Source organism: Pleurodeles waltl, chromosome 6 (assembly GCF_031143425.1).
Source record: "Pleurodeles waltl isolate 20211129_DDA chromosome 6, aPleWal1.hap1.20221129, whole genome shotgun sequence".
Classification (NCBI taxonomy): domain Eukaryota; kingdom Metazoa; phylum Chordata; class Amphibia; order Caudata; family Salamandridae; genus Pleurodeles; species Pleurodeles waltl.
The window spans coordinates 124,534,500-124,554,998 of NC_090445.1; the positions used below are offsets into that span (position 1 = coordinate 124,534,500).

General features: G+C 44.4%; 1 protein-coding gene across 1 annotated transcript in view; it reads left to right on the forward strand.

Annotated features, from left to right (window-relative positions):
• Nucleotides 1-20,499, forward strand: part of CDK5RAP3 (CDK5 regulatory subunit associated protein 3) — a 40,329-nt gene that overhangs the window by 14,989 nt on the left and 4,841 nt on the right. Inside the window, exons 9-13 of the mRNA XM_069237524.1 lie at nt 1,651-1,779; nt 4,156-4,234; nt 9,890-9,978; nt 16,534-16,739; nt 20,004-20,175. Coding sequence (XP_069093625.1) covers nt 1,651-1,779; nt 4,156-4,234; nt 9,890-9,978; nt 16,534-16,739; nt 20,004-20,175 — 675 coding nt within the window. The remainder of the gene's footprint in view (nt 1-1,650; nt 1,780-4,155; nt 4,235-9,889; nt 9,979-16,533; nt 16,740-20,003; nt 20,176-20,499) is intronic.

The following is a 20,499-nucleotide window of genomic DNA, read 5'->3' on the forward strand; positions in this document are numbered from 1 at the left end:
GGGGCAGTGTGCTGGCGCAGGTGATCTGTAGGGGAGCGGCTGATAGACCGAGGTTCTCTAAAACAGGCAAGCCAACTGAGATTGAAGCACAGGGGTCACTCACATACAAGACAGGTCCACTAATCAAGGAGCAGGTGCCCACTCAGCCGATACGTGACGGCTGCACACCACCCAGGCAGATCATGAACAAAACCAGAGTGCATGGAGGAAGTTATGATAGAGGGCTGCAGTAAAGGCGGACAGAAACAGCCAACATCTTGCCGGTCAATGGGAGGGTCAAAGATGATGCAAGAGGCTGGGAGGGAGCTGTAAGGCCGAGAAGCCAATTGACAAAACAGGGGAAAAGGGCAACCAGCAGAAAATGTAGAAGCAGCCATAGCAGACTGGATTCTACAGGAAGAAAGGGTTTTTTGACCATGATGGTGGCTGGAGAAGAAAACAGGCGCTCCCAGTGTAGGTAAATGAACAACTGCTGTAGTTTGAAAGCAATATTAATGGAATCTTTCCTTACACCCAGAAAGTGTCTGGAGTAAATGTAGGGCAGGTCATTAGACGGTCATAGGTGCTTGTTGCCCATGGCGAAAATGCCCCTGTACACCCTGACTACCACGCCTCCCCTGCCATGGCGTGTGCGCGCAGAAACACACATCTAAAAGCACATCAGCAAGTTATTTAACATAGTCATTGCATCCTTAACCTGGACAGTTAAAAAAAATACAATCTGCAAATCTCATGTGACTTAATAGCTCTTTAAGAGCAAATGTGCCTCCGCATAAACCCCTCCCCCTGCTTACCTCACAGTGATTAAACACAACTTAATGAATGCACTGATTACTTCAAGCAACTGTATTCTCTTTAATGCTATATTTGATATTTTAAACTAATCGAGGAATCAGCATGATGTCAAGCGAACATAGAACAAATCATGTGGCTCGTGTTCATTTGTGCTGTGAAGCAGCCTTTGTGATTGCTTGATTGCTGTCTGAAAGCAACAATTATAATAAATACTGTCTGGTATACTAATAATAAAATAACATTTCACTTCCCTTTTCACCTAGTCGCACATCTCCCTTTCACACATTTAGGGATAATGAGCTTAAAACGCCCTCATATTAAATCATTTTGAAATAAACTGCACAGGACTTTGTTTCGGACATTTAAAAAGTGCCTTTAAGAAACAGATGCCCTGGCAATAAAGAACCAATTGGGGAAGATATTTCCTTGAATGAAAGTGCTTTGCTGCCTCTCTCTCCTGCCACTCTAGTCAAATGTCTGCCAGGTTATGTAGTCAGCCCTGGTAATAATTAAGGTTCAACCAACAGTTCTTGATGTCCTGGAAAAAACACATATCCCAGAATCAAATGTAAAGGAAAAAACAAAAAACCTGAAGCGCACATGGAGTGATTTGGATTCAGGTACTGGCAGGAGTTGTGTTAATAAAGATGTGGGGTGCTAGGGGTTTCAGGCTAGGCTTCATGTTGCAGACGCGGTCTTGGGAGAGGTCCTTGAAATGCAGCCTCATGGCAAGATGGCAGAATACTAACAGCCACTATAAAAGTAAAGGATAACACTGGACACACATAAATCCATACTTTCAGCTAGGTTCTATACTTCTGCATTACTTGACCACACCACTTGTCCCATTTGCAGATCGACTGGGGAGATTTTGGCACCGAGTCTGTACCTGCTCCAGAAGTAATTGATTACGGCATCTCTGTCAGCGAGGAAGCCCCGAATGGTGGCATTGACTGGGGAATCTCCCTAGAGCAGGAAACAGAGGTGAGTGTGAGGGACCTGATAACAAATGATGGTGCTGCTTTTCAGAGGCCTCTCCAGGGGTGAGCGTGGGAGTAATCCCCCAGGGAGTGGGTGTGAGTGCTTGACCCTGGGGATCCACGTGTGGGTGATGATGGCAAAGGTGAGCTGTGTTTGTGGTACCACACAAATGTGGACATTTAGTGCTTATTTCCAGAGCTGAGGGTAGTGGTGTGGGAAAGGGGAGGAGTCTTTGTGTGTGGTCTATTTATCTCACCATAGATTGGGTGCACGGATACACTTTAACAACACTGTGTGTGTGCTCCTCCAGATGGGGGTTGTTACTGCTGTTTGTTTAGGTGCTGCAGAACCTTTGGCCCACCACTGGTAGTTGCAGCTTCCAAATTTGAATTACTACCGGACATTAAATTATTGCAAGCCATAACACACACACAACCAGCAAGAGGACCGTTGAAAGATGGCATCATACAATTTGACAGGAAAGCTTATCCTTGGTGACCTGATGCACTGTGACATTCTGTAACTCTTGCAGTGAGAAGGGGCTGAGAGCATTAGAAGGCTCCTCACTCGTGGAAGTGGTCCAGGTTGCATGGTCGAGGGCTAAGGCTGCCACCAGTTCATTCCACAAAGACCAACATACATCTCCTTTGATACGTTCTGCACACCACCATCCAGGTTGAACACAAGGGGTGCCAAGTTAGCTTTTAATATCATATGATGTATTGTGTTGGGATTTGGCTGTCTGTGAAGAAGAAAATGGATGTATGCTCTAATGTAAACCTGAACAGGTTCTAGCAAGAGAGTGCCTCTAAAAGGTGGCAAGAACAGTATGCCAAACTGTGCCAAAGCCCTACTAGCAATTTACCCATGGACCTAGATAGAAATCACATGATTACCTGCTGCCAGTTAACCATGAAGCCATTAGCCCAGGTCTCCAGCTGAGGGGAGTGCAGAGGTCTTCAGCTGACGGCACAACTGTCCAGAAGTGAATAGTGGGACCAGGTCTCCAGCTGAGGGTGCTACCGCCTAAAATGATTAGTGGGTCTGAGCCTCCAACTGAGGGTGCGGCCACCTAAAGGTGATTAATGAGCTGAGGTGATTAGTGGGCCCAGGTCTCCTGTTTATTGTGCAGCAGTCAGTCCAGGGGAGATTGGTGGGCCCAGGTCTCCAGCTGAGGGTGCTGCCACCTAAAGGAGATTAGTGAGCTGGGGGTGCAGGTCCCTAGAGGTGATTAGTGGGCCCAGGTCTCCAGTTTAGTGCGCCGCAGTCAGTCCAGTGGAGATTGGTGGGCCCAGGTCTCCAGCTGAGGGTGCTGCCACCTAAAGGAGATTAGTGAGCTGGGGGTGCAGGTCCCTAGAGGTGATTAGTGGGCCCAGGTCTCCAGTTTAGTGCGCAGCAGTCAGTCCAGTGGAGATTGGTGGGCCCAGGTCTCCAGCTGAGGGTGCTGCCACCTAAAGGAGATTAGTGAGCTGGGGGTGCAGGTCCCTAGAGGTGATTAGTGGGCCCAGGTCTCCAGTTTAGTGCGCAGCAGTCAGTCCAGTGGAGATTGGTGGGCGCAGGTCTCCAGCTGAGGGTGCTGCCACCAAGAGATGACTAGTGAGCTGAGGTTGCAGCTCCCTAGATATGTGGGCCCAGGTCTCCAGTTGAGGATGCGGCCAATTAGGGGTTATTAGTGGGCACAGGTCTCCAGCGGAAGATGCTGCCCCCAAGAGGTGATTAGTTGGCCCTAGTCTCCAGCCTAGGGTGCAACTTTCTAAGAGGTGATTAGTGTGACAGTGTGTTTAGTTGAGGACACAAGTGCCTAATGGGAATTACTGGGCCCAGGTCCCCAGTCGAGGGCTAGGCCACTCAGTGGGGATTAGTAGGGCCTGACCTACAACTTAGAATGCGGTCGCCTAAGGATAATTAATAAGGTTGTATGTCGGAACAAGGCATGCCTCTACCACGCATGCCATTACTCTGCAATTTTTTTTTTTTTTTACAACAAATGTGTGTTAACCACGCACTCCTTGGCCACGCATATCGTTTCAACGACATGCCTTAGGAAAGCATTGGACTGCGCTACAGTAGGGAAAGTTGGATTTTAAAGTCCAGCGATGCTTTCGCTCAGGCATGTCATTGTAACGACATGCGTGGTAAAGTTGCATTCGTTGTAACGGCTGCATGCTAACTGCAGTGCATCGTCTGTCCGTTGCGTTAAAGGCTGTTTCCCGATTAATGAGCCTAGGTCTGTAACTGCGGGTGCGACTGCCCAAAGGTGGTTGGTTAGTGGGCCTAGGCCTGTCCCTGAGGGTTTGTTTACTTGGATGGTTATTGCTTGGATCAGCCTGTCCATTGGTGTGCGCTGAACCCTTGTGACCCTAGTTTGTCTCTTTCCAGGCCACTGGAGCCATAGATTGGAACATCACAGACGATGGCGCTCCCGAGCTGATAACAGTACTGGAGTCTGGAGCTCCTGGTGAGTGGAGGCTGGCAGAGTGCAGCACACACTTCTCTAGAGGCTTAATTAAGCAGGGGCTCTGACAGTGTGAGCATCTGCCACATGACACAGTGAGGTACTATTGTGCTGATATGCGGCACACCTTGGGCATATGCATGTTTGCATTGGCCACCTCTGGTTTGCTGTCCACAGCCCCTGACGCTGCTTTTGCGTCCCAGATGTGGCAAAAGCAGTGCCGAGAACAGACGGTAAACCATGTCTGGTGACTACTGTTTATTTTCTGTAGCTTCCTCTGGAAGATAAATTCATTTTTTTTAATACATTCTGAAGTGCACCGTTTAGAATGCAAGATAATATTAACAGAAAAGGAAATATACACATTTTTAGGGGCGAGCGCAAAGCGCTCTGTCCATCTTCTAATCTCTCTTTAGGGGGATTTTAACCATGCCCATGTTACGTCAGTCACATTCATTGGTTTGTGGGCTTGCCTTTTTTTAAATCCGCTTGTTTTCATTCGTGAAAGGCATGCATACGTCATGCCTTTTCCGGTGTTTAGCCCTCCTCGAGAGCACACTGGTACACAACTGGAAACGTACGAGGCTTCATGTTTTCCGTAAGGTTGCTGGACTACTTTTTCTCTTTATTTTGCAGCGCGATAAGCGCGCTCGTTTTTTGTTTTTTTTCCCCCATTAAATGTGGCAAGAAAAGTCGGTTAGGAGTTTACAACGCTAATAGCTCCCACTCTGCATAATGCGAGACCCATTGCATTGCAAATGCATGTTAAACTTGTTGCCACATTCTGTTGTTGTGAATACGTGACAACTTGTGTGTTTTAACAGAATTGTCACCTCTGTGTAATAGTTCCTTGCAAGTGCTCATAAATCAAAACGTATTAACGATGAGTACTAAAGCAAGCCAAAAACATTGTTCATGACCACTGTTGGTTTTTAAACTCATTTTGATGTATCTCCGTGAGATTTAGCAATATATTTTCTCTTTGAGGTATACACTAAACTTCAGTGACATAAATTATTGAGATGCCATCAGGATCAAGATCTTGTGGCATCACTCACTTGGTTCTGGGCCTAAGGTCATATGATATCACTTCCTTTGATGTTATTAAGCTCAAATGGTGGAGGACATCACCTCCGCTATCCCTGCTGTTTTGGTAAATCAGTATTACCAATGTTACTGTAGATAAGTGCAGTTACTTAAAACCCTGTTGGTGTACATGTACGCTTTCAGAAGCCATTTCGCCCATCGCCTTATCTCTTGCATTGCATACTAGCCTGTCTTGTGTCCCTCCCGCTGGCATGACCTGTCATAACAACGGCCACACAATGCACGTGCGACTACGTGGAGATAGGCAGAGATTTAATTTCACTGGCAATAGTGCTGGTGAGTAAAGTCACTGCTTGTTTAGTTAGTTTGTCAGTCCTACAACAATTAATATATCTGGAATCCAGTCATAACATGAAGATGGACAAGCAGCCAAGCAAATACCGAATCCATATCTTTGAGTGTGTTTCCTGGACCTTCTTGGAAGAGTGCTAAGCTAAACCTTTTTTGCTATAATACGGGAATAAAGAGTTAGGGACGGAACAAGTGAGTTAAAAAAGGAGGAATTATAAAAAAAAAAGAAGGTGGTACCACAAGATTCAGTGCAGGTTAGAGCTCTCCACATATTTCAAAAAACGGAGCAAGCACACGAGAAGGCCTTCATTCTCTTGGACAATAAAAAAGTGTAAAACAATTCAGTTATAAAAAGGCAAACCTTTTTTAGGACATTGATATTAAAGTCGAGATTGGTACATAGATCCAGAGTAAATACCACTAAAGGGTGGTATCATTTCAGCAGTATCTTTTTAACTACACTCTCCGATTTGCACGAGCACATCCAGTGGCCTTCTTACTAATAATAAGTCTTGCCTACTGCTGAGTTGTTGCCCAACCAGTAACAGTTTTTCCAGCTCTAATTTCGACATGTTCACCAAAGGAAACACCCTGGAAGCGCTCCAGACTTGGACTCTAACCACCTTCCCCACTGACCCATGTCTTGGCTCCCTGTCTTCCCCTATTGTTTCTGATATAATTGTGTCATTTGTGGGGCACTTTCCAGGATTATGTGGCATTCCACTGATTGAGCAATAGTTAGTGCACTGAGGAGGGTCAAGCGGAAGTTGTTCAATTTGCTGCACACTCTTCTTATAGATGATAGTGACACGTACGTCCACTGCACAGTTTGGGGTTCTTTTAGAAACGCAGTGCATCTATGGCACATATTTTAAACCCAAGCAGCGATGTACAGAGATGGCCCTCCAGGATATTCAAAGCTATTGACGCGATAGTACGAATTATGTCGCTAACTACATCATAATTGCAGAATATTGTCAGGTGACCATACGGACCTTATTTCTAGGCTAACATAGGCTGAAAACATATGGGGCCATCTGTGAATTGCTTCATGCGATTCCTGATGAGTATCAGCTCTTTGTATACGAAGAAAAGAAACGTGGCCTTTCGGCTATAAAATATGGCATGTTACAGCGATAGCGCCTGTATGCATGCACTATACGAAGTGCTTTTATAGCAGGTTGCAAGGATTTGCACCTATGTTGACTTTATGTAGCTTATCTTTAAAGGGGGCACCCTGCGTAGAGAAAAAATAGTTCTCCTTACCCATTTCTGTACCACTAACTAAAAAAAATAACAGACATTGTAGAATTCTGCTTTGTTTGACTATGTCAGCTTGAATTTTGAGATGTATTGCGACTAGGTTTGCCACCTGGCCGGGTTTATATCCGTATGACCAGACTTTGAATGTCCTGGTCGGTACAAAAAAATAGAAAAATCCCCAAAAGCTGATATTTTCCCATCATCAGTACATAAAACAGTAAATATAATAAGCAATCACTTTAAAATGTGTCCTAGTGCTGCTTCGGAACTAAAAGAAATGGACTATTTTTCTGTGGGAAAGTTGCAACCCCATCATTCACCAGACTGCCCAGCTGATTACGGTTTGAATCCAGTCCGGCTCGTGGTTTTTATGAGGGTCGAGCCTGCGTCGCATGCGCTTGCGCATGCGTATCGCTAGCCAGACGCTTTAGGTATTAGGAAAGGGCTCGGAGCCCCGTCGACGTCACATCAGTGTCTTTCATTGGCACGTTGGCTTGCCTGTTAGAATCTGCTCGCTTTTGATTAGTGGAAGGCACGCATACGTTATGCCTTTTCCGGTGGTTAGCCCTCCGCGAGCGCAGCGATCAAGTACAGAAAACATGCGAGGCTCGCTGTTTCCCGTCAGGTTTGTGGACTACTTTTTCTCTATTTTCGCAGCGCGATCTCGCTGGGCAGAAGTCGAACGCTTTGCATACTATCGACCCTGTTACACAGTTAATTGCACTTTTGCCGATTACATTCATAATTGCTCTTTTGCTGATAGGTATTATTACGAGTGAACTGTAGCAGCGCAATCGCGTTTTTTTTTTTTTTTTTTTTAATGCAAGAAAAATCCAGTTGGGAGTTTACAACTGGGAATAGCTGTAACTCCGACAAATGCGAGACCCTAGTGCATTGCAAATGCTTGTTTACTCTAGTTAGTTACCACCTGGCCGGTTTTCTACGGCACCACTTGTATTTTAATGTTGTGGTCAGTATAAAAATAAGCCCAATCTCTTTAAGAATGTTTAGCCTTTATCTGTGCGTACTTCATACAGCAAATATAAATAGAAAGGACTTTTAAATGCGTTCCAGAGCTGTGTTCATAATTCTTAGCTAATAAAGAAAACAAAGAAAAGTGACGTTACAACTGAATATATACGATTTTGTTTAAAATCCTATTTAGTATTATGTCCAGGTCTTTGCGGGCTCCTAAACCAACAACAAAGGGCCCGTATTTTTCTCTTGGAAAGGTGCAGACCTAGTTCTAGTGGTTAAGTTGGTGAGTGTTAGCTCTGGAGAGCTGGAGTTAGACTTCTTTCTCCAGCCAAAACTAGACAAAACTCTTCGCCCTGATCTCATATCTGCCAGTGCGGGTCGACGCCATCACAGTGAGTCGTTTGTGGCAATGTATGGTTCACGTGCGCTATTTTTAGGGTGGTTAACCCAGATGCCATTCAGCGCTCTACCACTAGATGGCGAAATTACGTACAATATGAACGTATGATCGATGCAGAGTGCAAAAGTATGGCTTTTTCCTAAATATGGCCTCTAGTTAAGGAAAGACCACCTTTTTAGCTACATATACAAATAAAGTCTTTGCGTGCTATATCAGCTCAAAACGTAGGACTGAATGTTGATGAGAATGCCACACTGTCAATCGGCAATCCAGCGAAGGTTGCAGATAGAACTAGAGAAGGCAGTGGCGTGATGCAAAATATTGCCCCCCTCTCCCCGCAAGAGTGTCATACGCTTACCCTACCCCTCCAACATCTTCCGATCTCTGTCAGACATCCATTGGCTGAATAGGAGCCCCCTATGCCGCATAGGCTGGAAGGCCCTGCGCTGCGCCCCCCAGGGAAGGCTTTAACGGTGGATGAGTCTGTCTTCTCAGCATGGTCCGTGTGATTGCTAACGCCAGCAGTGACCTGCTCCTGCCTGTTACGTGGCATGGATGACCCCCAAAGGATGCTGGTGCTATAAAAGATCAGACGGAAAGGGCTTTAATGAAAGGTGCTTGACCGACATGCTCAGTAGTTTGTAATTATTGAAAACGCAGCAGCATGGAGCGTCAGTAACGCACCTGGAGGGAGAGCTTTACTCTGGCCTCGATGCACGTCAGACAGCCGATCTAGTGCCCACACTTAAACGCAAAGTGAGTATGTTTCATGGCCTGTACATGCATACTTGACAGGTTAATAATACCAAATATTCTCCTTCATGAGCTCAGATCTAGTGGTAAGAGGGGGGTGGTACCCTAGTGTCCTAAATATAAAGTACGCTAGAGAATAGCTTTGTAACCATATTAAGTAATGTATTTCCTAACTGCTGCACAAGAGAATCTTTTAAAATATTTTAAAAAAACAAAACCTAGTTGATATGTATTTCCAAATCCTCAACAAGAGGCGTAACTATCTATAGTGTAGCAGGTGCAGTGGCATTGGGGGCCCAAGTGTTTGGGTGCTACTGCACCCCAGTTATAGTTTCTTTTTTTTATTACGAGCCAAGGAATGAGAGGCCTTGTCCCCTGCTTGCATTAGGACTCTTGGCACCTGTACTATGCGACTGGTGCTCTGAGTGATGACGAGAGCAGGTTAATGTGCTTTCAAGGTGACTGACGTCACACACAGATGTGCTGGTTGTCAGTCATGAGTCTTGGGATTTTATGGCACTTCGTATTCCTGATGAGAGTAGGTTTATCGGAGTTTGCTCCAGCTACAGTGTGTTGGCCACCTGAAGTTCACTTTCATATTACTCTTTCAATGTTACTCTTACTTCCCCTCTCCTCAGTGGCGTAACAAAGGCCCCTGCGGTGCGGTGGGGGGGTGTTGCAAGCTCCAGGAGGCCCCCAGCACAGTACACTGTGCACGGGTGGCAGGCACCTGCCTGGGTCTGGGGGTGATGGGGCCCCCCTCAAGGTACTTTGCAGGGGGGGCACCTCAAGTTTCATTAAGTCACTGCCTCTCCTCATTATTTTCTCTCACCTCTCAATCCTTTCTATACTCCTGCCCTCTTTAGACCCAGACGGTGTGGCTCGTGGCCCTGATGCTCTGACTATCCTGCAAAACCCAGAGACGCGCAGTCAGTTTATCGACGAGCTCTTGGAGGTAAGTGATGATGTGGGGTAAAATGTGACAGTGGCCTTTCAAACGCTAATGTGTATCTCAGAGGAAGACAGGGTTGCACACTCCATGTTGCTCCCCATAACACATTAAATACAAAATGGCCTGGGGTGGAGTCATTTTAAAGTATTGGGGCATCTTTGATATCCTCAACGAGGAAGAAACCAAAAAGTTCTCATGGTTTGATTTAATCCACATTATATCCTTATATCATCTCTTGTCCAAATGATGTTAGATGAAGCCAAGAGATGGAAGCCAATAGAGGTAAGTAAGAGGAACAGGAATACACATAGACTAAAAAAAAAGGAAAAGACAAGAAGTGAGGAATGGCAGATAAAAAGAAGGTACCTCATAAGCCCAGGTAACACACCCTTTCCATACTTCTAAACAGCGCTTATCAAAGCGTCAACATCAGACCTAGCAAAGCACATGCAAATGCCATACAAATGGGGGACCTGGTCCTTTCTCTTACTTCTGCTTCTGATCAAAAACAACGCTGTTGTTGCTGCCTTAATACTGTGTATCTGGCTGAACCTGGAACTACGAGTGTATTTTACTCATTGGCAAGCTCTTTGCTACGTTAAGCAAGTACCCTGCGCTCATTGAAACGTTTAGAGTGGTATCACACGTTCCTTTATTTATGACAACACTGACTAAGAACATAGAACTCTACAGCATAATATTGAGTTAACTCTCAGATGGGTGCTATGTTTCCGCACATTTAGACACATATAGTGCTTTCAACAGGACCTCAACATCGGTATAGTAGAAACCCTAGGAAGATCCTTATTGGTAGTGTGGTACCTGTGACCAGTATTCTGCGGTCCACTTTAAACTGATCACCGTCATTTATGTGCTTAAAGTCAATGTGTGTCCCATCATATTAAAGAAAGCATAGAGCGCAGCTATATTTGAAATCGTTGCAAAATGCCTTCTTATTGTTGTCAGAAATTAAACCCGTCCTTAGAATACTCGTTTCTTGTCATTTTTATTTTCCTGTTTTTCTATTCGTTTTTTGAGGTCTATGCGCTAGACAGAGCGCATGCTCTGTCTCAGAAAGAGACCTGTTGAATGTAGTTTGTGGGCTTCCGATTTCCTGGCTTCATTGTCGCTCCATTATTTGTTCTCCCCATTTCTACTTGATATGCACGCGTTGTGCCTTTACAGGGTTTAGCTCTCCCAGAGAGCAGTGACCAATTACTGCTAAACATACGCAGCGGCCATTTTAAGGCATTATTTTTGGACTACTTTTTTAGTTCTTTATGAGCGCTTTTCAAGAGTGCTACTGTTTTTAATTGCACAGTTCTTTTTAGTTTTCCCTCTTCTACGCCCCTCCCCCTTGCACTATCCGTTGTCTTCCCACCCTCCTCCTATGTCATACATTGCTTGTGTTCTTGTCTCAGAGCCTGTTTCGTAGCACCTGGTGCCCCTTTTCCCATTGCTTGTTTCTCAATACCCTGCCCCCTCGCCTTCCTCCCATTGTCCGTTGTTGCAATCGACCGCCAGGCTTTCATTTCAAGGAACATTTTTACTGAAAAAACAAAGCCTCTTATGCTGTGTTACTTTTAGAAATGCGAGCTGCGCATTCATTTGCCCCTAGCCTCCTTCAGGTGCCCATTTCTGCCCAAGAAGGGGGGTCACTGTGGAGGTGGAAGCAACTGTCCTCTGTGTCTCTGTGGGTGCATGCCCCGGTGTTCGAGCGCATTTGTTCACACAGTGCCTCACTTTTTCACAGTTCTTTATTCCATATTCTCTTTCTTAGCACCCCTGCCCTCTTCGCCTCTTGCGATCAGGGTTTTTTTGGTGTAGTTGATCACATCCATTAATGCTCAGCCGGTGTATGGTGCATGTGTGCTTGCGGTCACTGTGCAGTCACCGACTTCTTAAACCAGTGTTGCCTTAAAAATTCTAGGGTTTCCCACATGAATCAGATCTGTTGGCTTCTATGCACTTGCCTATTCACAGTGCTGTCAGTCACAACCTGGGGCCTCGTAGCACTAAAAATATGTCACTTTTCTCCACTGCGCCAAGCAGGATTCAGTCCGGAAACTGTCTGGTTACTTAAACCTCTGCAATAATCAAATGGGCTTTCATGAGGTACATTTCTTACTGATTCTTTTACCTTGCATTTATTTTTCATTTAAGGTGTGCTCTACATTTTATATGCATTAACCTGAATGTTAAATGCCAACAAAATAGTTACAGATCATTGTGTTACCATTAGCCACTTCTCTGGTCCTGGCCCCATACTCACTAGCCCTGCTGCATTGCACTCAGGAGGATTTTATTTAAAGTTTATATAGCGCAAACATGATAGAAGGGTGTTAGAACGCTTTATACAAACACTAGGAGGTCACTACATGGCATCTGTAGACTGTTGGAGGAACGACTGCTCGGAGAGAGGCAGTGAAGATGCAACCAAAGAAGCACATTGGAATCCTGTGTGGCACAGTAGGAGTAGTTGAGTTGCCACAGTACTCCAATCCTAAATCACATTACAGGTTTCGCGGTAGCTCCCACTCCTAAATGACTCCTAACATATGTTTGGCTGTGAAATTGCTTATTATGAAACCCAGAAGCGCTAAATAAAGTGACTGGCAAATAACATCCGCTAAATTATTAATAATGAGCAATAGATGTTAGTCTCAATTAACAGACTGTTCTAGTAAATTGGGGACAGGAGATGGGATAATTCGAGTTTAGGTGTTGGACACCCCATAATGGCAAATGGATCAGCCGAAGAGGGAAGAAGACATTTTAAACCTCTGCAGGTGTGTGAAACATAACTCTACCTTTATGTCAATACCAAGGTTCAATATTATGGTTTTTTTTTCCCCTTCCTTTTCTGTTTTTTTTGCTTATAGGCTTCCCCCCGAGAGTATTAATTTTAATCAAACTTAACAACAGACTAAAATTATGCATATATATATATATATATATCACACACAACAATCTCAAGTTGTCTCACTGTGTCGCACACAACAATTTCAAGTCATTGTACGTGGAACTGTAATATATTTGTGTGATTATCAAAAGGTCTAATTATATATATTTAAGGCAAAAGTCATACTTTGATGGCATTGTATATGGGTCGATGGTGCCATGTAAGGGAACATGAGATAGTAATCCCAAATAGACATGCCGATTGCATAGTGTATCGACATCATTAACTTTAGTTGCAAAATACCAACAATATAACAAAAAGAGAAAATAAGTGAATCTCTTCAAACAAAAAATGCGCAATATGAACATGAACCCGACCAGGTCAGTCATGTCTACCACATACACTATAGATTATATTTTCTGTTACTTTGGGATACAACACGTGCAGCTTTAAGCAGATGACAAAAGAAGCATTAAAAGCAAGCCCTGAGCATATAGCTGAGTCATTGCAGATACCTTAAAGAAAAAACACAGTTCATCTGGAATGTCCCTGTCTAGCGGCCAATCCCAGATTGTGCCTCTGGGCTCACAAAACACGCATGCGCAGGCAGCCCAATGACACCCAATCACACACTAGCACTGCTATATAACACAACCATGTGTCTGTGTGTAAACATACACAAACATGCACCCCCTCACATTTGAACACAGGCATACATGACACATCCGCAACTGCAGAAAGTGGAGTGGAGCAGTGGAGAAGTGTGGCACAATGGTTAGAGCAGCAGACCCTGAAGCAGAGATCTGGCCCAGGACCAGGATTCAAGTCCCACCTGGGCAGGTCTTGGGCTCAATTCCCTTGGACCAGATAGTTCTCGCCTTGGTGCCTATTCTAATTAATGGGTCCCACTCTGTAACTCTGGGCAATAGCTTGCTTAATCTCCACAACGGCCCCAACAGCGCTTGGATGCCTGGCTTCACCCTGGGGGTGCCCAGGAGCGGGCACCTCACAGGGAAAAGCCAGGAGGGGTTCCATAGCGGTATGCGTACAGCGCCTTGAGACCCTAACGGGTGAGTAGTGCACTATACAAGTGCGAAGTTTACAGTTTACAGAAACATACGGGTAAAAAGTATTGACATTGACAATGCAAAAAGCTTGAAGCTCGGCCATTGCCGAGACCTGTTGGCTTTGCCAATGCTTGTCATTCTAGGATACTTCATACTTCACAAAACATTCACAGTTGCCTGGTTTGCACAGTTTTTTGGTGTGCATAAGTTCCCCGCCTAATATCTTTTTTTTTTTTAAACCTTTTTTTGGTATGGTCTTTAGCCTTAGCTGCCTCTCCAGACTAATATAAAAAAATAAAAAAATAGAGAGGCTTTTAGTCAGCGGGACTAATCCACTGATCAATTAAATTGTCATTCACATTTTGTTTCAGCTCACCACAGCATGCAACATGGCGCAGTGGGTCAGTTTGCTTTTCCTTTTGGCTTCCTTCACTTTCAGTGACTACACAAAGCCACTGCACATTGTTCACATCTACCTAACAAATAGTACATTTCTCTTCAGTGACAAAGATGATTCATAAAATACTTTTTCTAAATGTATTACTATTAAATACCAGCTATTTATTTTGATTTCAGTACTGGTGCCCAGTTAGATGGCGATTTATTTTCAGCCACTTTTTAAAGCTGCTATAAAATCTTTAAGTGCCATTTTCACATTATAGCTGCACTAGATTTGAATGCTTGGTTAAGTAGTGAGTTAATCTTATGTGATTCATAAAAAAAAGTAAATTGCACGGCACAGTTTAATGGCTTGCTATTAAAAAAAAAAAAAGTCACAGAATGGGAAAACCACAGGTAATTTGCAAGTTAGGCGCTGGGTGGCGCATAGCTCAAGTAAGAAAGCTGCAAGCTGCCCACTGTTGCCTTTCGAGAAACTTCTTATAACCAGATCTGGCGGCAAACGTAGACTATCCGAAACGTACACGTTCCTACTGAGCTCTGTGGGAAAACACCTGAGCAGAAGAGGAGGGAGGCTGAGCTGGTGCGAACTTTGACCCCTGAAGAATGGAACTCTGCATATCGGAGGGCGAAGGTGTCGAGGGACCAAGTGCAACGCTTAAAGAAACGCTTCCATGGAACTTTTGTATCCACTCGAGCCACCGAGGTCGAAAATTGGTTCCGGTGTTATTGGGTGCGGCGTAACAGGTCATTCTGGCGGCATGGGAAGAGCTAAGATGACGGCAGGGAAATGGCTAAACAAGGTGCGGGAAATAATCTATAGCGAAAGCAATTCTTTGGTACTCCAGCATAAGGGTAAAGTGTTGGAAACGCAGTGGGGACCTGGTTTATCACTACACCTATCGGAATCCTGGGAAATGTGGGTTCCAAGTATCTGAAGAGGATTAGGAATCTGTGCACAAACCCCAGGAACCCTTGTAAATGGATAATCCAAGGACTGCATTCCCTTATTTGATACGGAGCGTGCCTTCACTATTGCTCTTGGAGTATACAGAGGGTGAAAGTCATCACCTAGCCAGATACTGAAGGGTGGAGCGGGGATAGTTGGGTTGTAAGGGTGGATAGGAGGGGCAAATGCTTTTGTGGATATTTGTTTGAATTTTCTATGTCACCCTGCCAGCCTGAGGATGTAGGCAGGAGTAAGTTTGCGATCCAAAATTCAATAAAGAGAACTTTCTCATAAAAAAAGTTACTAGTAAACCAGCCGCTTCAGTGAATTTTATTTTAATTTTTATCACAAACATAAAGAAGCTACACTTAGGACAAGGAATGTTGTTTTAATTTTTTTGTGGCAAAAAAACAAAACAAAATGCAACATTTGCTCCAGCTTGCCAAGGCCAGATCAATTGGTGTTTCCATTGCTTGTGTTTTATGCTGATATCCCGCTTCCCTCTATGTATTTTGGCAAGTGCGGCTCGTTGACCTGCACTGCATTGTTGGAAGGAAGGGGGCCACAACACATATGGATTTTGTTTCCTTTGTGGCCCACCCCGTATCCCAACTTCTATTATTTTTTTTCCATACTGAGGTGCCCACTGCGGCTTTGTGTTCTGTTGCCACATGACAGACATTTCGCCCTCTGCTACTGCTGCACTGTTTTGTGCTGCGGTGGAGTACAGGTTATGAAATGTCTTGCTGCTGCATGGTATGTGGAAGGTTGCATACATTCATTTTTCTATTCCTCTTCTGTTCATCATACCTGTCTGGGTTTTCATCTGATGTCATCTGGACAAGATAAGAAATAAGGTTATACTACGGATTAAATAAAGAAATGAGAACACATTTTGTCCTAGACCACCCAATACTATATAATTACTTCATCCCACAGTCTTTTTTATTTGTTAAAAGCCAAATGGATTCACCTCGGGGTCATACATAGCCCCCACCGCTTAATGGCATAAGTGGTTCACATTCAGGGCCATAGACAGTCTCTTGTTCTTGACGGGATAAGTGACGGGCATCTTGAAGGTTGCTGTATAAATGAAATTAACAACAAAAATGGGATAAATAGCTTCTTGATGGTTGATGCAGTTATGGTCTTTGCTGTGTAAATGACAACAGCAAAAATGGGATAAAGAGATGGAATGTGTGTGGGTGATTCATCTGATCCTGATATTCACTCTTTACTAGCTCGAGGTCTTCCTGTCACAGCGGCTCGCAGAGATGAAGGAAGAAGCTGATGTGGTGTCCGTCAGTCAGTTCCAGCTTGCCCCCAATATCCTTCAAGGTCAGACGACTGAGAGCGTAACCGCCATGGCATGCCTGGTGAAGGATCTCATTGGCCGTTTGACGGGCCTGAGGATGCAGCATCTCTTCATGATTCTTGCTTCCCCAAGGTGAGGAGAATGTGGTGGTGTATCTGGGGGTAACTGGGCAGCTAAGCAATTTCTAATACTTACATTAACTAACTCTGATAAGTCTTGGTAATTTGTCTAAATTAAAACGCAGTGAAAACAATTTTGCTGTCTTGTACACAAGGCATAGAAAAGTCAAGAACTCCTACCGTGCCTACAGGGGCTGGATGGCTCTATCAACTCCAGATAGAGTTCTCGGATTGCTTAGCCACGCTTCCAGGGGCAGGGGACGTGTACCACTCAGGGGTGAACTCAATATGGTATCCACTGGTTCCTTAACGATGTCTCTGGAGTTTGGCGGTGGAAGTGTGTACCACTCTTTGGTGAACTCATATAGTGTTCTCATGTTGCTTAAACATGTCTCCAGTGATATGGAACATGTATTGCTCTCGTGGGGTTTTCATGTAGTGCCTTCCGGAGTTTAGGCTTTATTGCTCATGGGTCCATGTAATCTTCTCTGATTGTTTAATCAGCGTTACAGGTGATGGGGCCTGTACTGCTCCTGGTGGACTCCATATTGTAGTGTCTGTTCGATTAACCATGCCTTTAGGTTTTGGGCTGGTGTCTCTCATAGGTGGACTCTGTATATCTTTCTCTGGTCGTTTATCATACCTTCTGAGAGGAGCCTCTGTCAATCCTGGGTAGCCTGCATAGTAAATCACTTGTTGGAACCCACTGTCCTTTATGGAGCATGGTAAGTATCTGCTTGCATTACTGCATCTGCTCTTCCATTCTATGTAACACTTCATAGTAGGAGAGCATTGCAAACCTCATCAGAGGTGTGAAGTGTTGTGTGCATGATACAAAACAGTGCAATGTAAGGGTTGGTGGTTCTGAGTGGCAGATTCAGAGATCCCTCAGCAGCGCTATCTTTGGGGAGTTTCATCACCGCTAAACCCAACTGGAACTATGATCAGAAGCGGCCTTAAGCATAGTCACCCTACTCTGGGATGACACTGGCCTCTCTTCCCAACAGGAATATTTAACTGTACCAGTAATCTCCTGCTCAAAAAAATCCTTTTAAGACCATTCCTTTATCGGTAACAATAAAACATTCTCCCAATCAACAGTCTGTTATGGAAATCGAGCTCCTGCAACAGTTCATATCAGTTCTGATTGTATCTGGGTTGTCGTGTGATCACACTACAGGTGGCCGGTGATGCTCTGTGTAGAGGTGCACCATGAACAAACGAGCTGAGCTGCTCATGGTTCTACTCTGCCTTCCAGCAGCTAGTGTAACAAGCCACAACAGGACCATCCTCAATGCCATAAAAGGCATTGCTGGTTCGCTGCCTGTCTGCACCACTGGGTCCTACTGAGCTGCAAACGCACATTCTAAATCTAACTACTATATGGACGCTAGATGGAATCCTGGAGTTGTCTGTCCCGTTCCCCATTACTTTTCGGCATTGATAAAGAGCTCTTCAGCCATGATTGGCAGATTGAGCGTCTCAATTTAACAGTCCTCCAATCACGTTCAGAGTCCAGAGTAACAACAGGCAAGGATATATCACATCTAATAAAGTGTCTTGCTATAATAGAAAGCTGTATGAATCTGAACTAGTTAAAACTGATCTAATTTCCCCCTCCAAAGTTATTAACTAAAACTGGGTGGTATCTGTAGCAATACATGGGATCTCGCGTGCCACGAATCTGGATCCAAAAATGAAAAATACAGTTTTTCCTTCGGACACCCGGTGTCTCTGCTGTGCATGTTTTACATAAAATGTTTAATGACCTTAGGACATTATTGCTGAACCTAGTGAAGTGTAGACTGGACTATGGAAGCGCTTTACTAGCCAGGCTCAAACTAAGGGGACTTCCTAAATGCAGCTGATGTGATCTCAGAAGTGCAGCAATATGTCCACATAGACACTTGTTGCTCAGCAACCTATTTCTCTGTCTGAAAGCTCATATATTCGTAAGGAACCCTTGTCTCACTCTCTCCTCAGAAATCTCCTTGCTGTTTCTCAATCCTGGCTTTCCACATTTCATGAAGAACCTTAAAATGCTCTTTTTTCACAAATGAAGCTTTTCTTACCTTGCATTGCTGGTGCCCTCAGTTCTCCACATCTGCAATTAATGCTCAGTGCAGTAACATCCCCTCATGTTATTCACTAACATTTGACACCAGTGAGTCCTAAGGCTGCTGCCCCAAGACACTGACACAATACAGTATGCATGAAGCATCAGTTCTGCTCATAAATGTATTTCCTGTTAATGCACAATGCCTACATCAACGTGGTACCCTTCAGTCCCCCTTTAACTATATACATCTATATGTGTGCGAGCCTACTGCTCTGTTAATTCTACCAGTGATCAGTGTTGTGTTCCATCATGCATATCTACAGTGGGGGGTAGACATTCGTGGAAGACAAGTTGCCTTCACACAGATTGACAGTAATCGCACAGTTAACTTGTATACTAACCATGTAATTGAAGGTTTAAAGTGAAATGGTCACTGGGGTGTGTACCTCAGTATCCAAACTTCCCTTACTCCAGACTGAGCCCCTCGTACTGCATACATAGTCAGTGTTTGTTTCAGCTGAAGTTTGTGTGAGTGGCTCACTCACACTTGGGGGAAAAAACTTCAGACTGTGATGGCCTTCGCTTGCCTGTGTGGTGAGACTGGATAATGATGCAAAGCCCAAAATATGCGTAGCTATCTTAAATACCACTCGAGGCACTTGATTACTCAATCAATGCAGATGAACACCTTGAAAATTTCAGTGCCAGGCTCACCCTATATATGCTTCTGTTATTGTTGAATGTTGAGCCAGAAAGACTGGTTCTTAGATATAAACAATGGACAGCTGGAAATATAAAAGAAAATTTTTAGCGCCTCCCTGGCTGAATTGACCCTCACTCAAGAAAATCTTGTTTTAAATAATTAATAATTTCTCTATTTCTCTGTTATATATTAGGGGATCTGGAGCAATGAATGTGTCCTATGTTCATAATTGGCATGCCTTCTTGTTTGGAATTTAAAAGAGTAGGAAATGTTCTGGTTTTTAAATCATTAACAGGGTGCAGGTATCTTTGTGGTAGGAAAATTATTTATTTTGGCCGAGTGCTGACATGTGATCATATCTAGTTGCACTGACCATTCAAGCACTTCGCCCATCTCCACTTTTAGTAAGATGATTCTAGATAAATTGTAATTTCCAGAGGGCGTGAATGATTGGCTTAAGATGGAGAAGTACATGCAAAGATGAGCATCTTGACAGGAGTGCCTCTTACTTGCAGGTACGTAGACCGTGTGTGTGAGCGTCTACGACAGAGGCTGAAGCAAGGAGAGCTTCTGGAGGTGAAGAAGGAGCTAATGGTGCAGCGAAGACAAGAGGCGCTACAGGAGCAGGGAACGCTGGAGCCACGACTGGACCTCCTGATACAGAGGACCAAGGAACTCCAGAGACTGGTAGGTGTTGGGTGTGAGCTGGACAGTCATGGTGTCTAGATGGTACCTCCCCTCTAAACTTTCTCTTTAGCCTCCCACCCAATATTTTTGAGATTGCACATGCAAGATATCCCTACAGCCTAAGCTTGGACTCTGCCTGCCTGGGATTTTAGCTCTCTAGATAGTTGTGAGTGTAGGCATGCATGTAGGCTGTGCATTATTCCACCACCTAGTAGTTTTGTTCAGAAAAGCATGTTGTTTGCATGAATTGTGCCTTTTGAGCATCGACAGCACGCAGAGTCAATATGACTCTTGATGGGGTTTAAACTGAAGCCCGTAATGCCA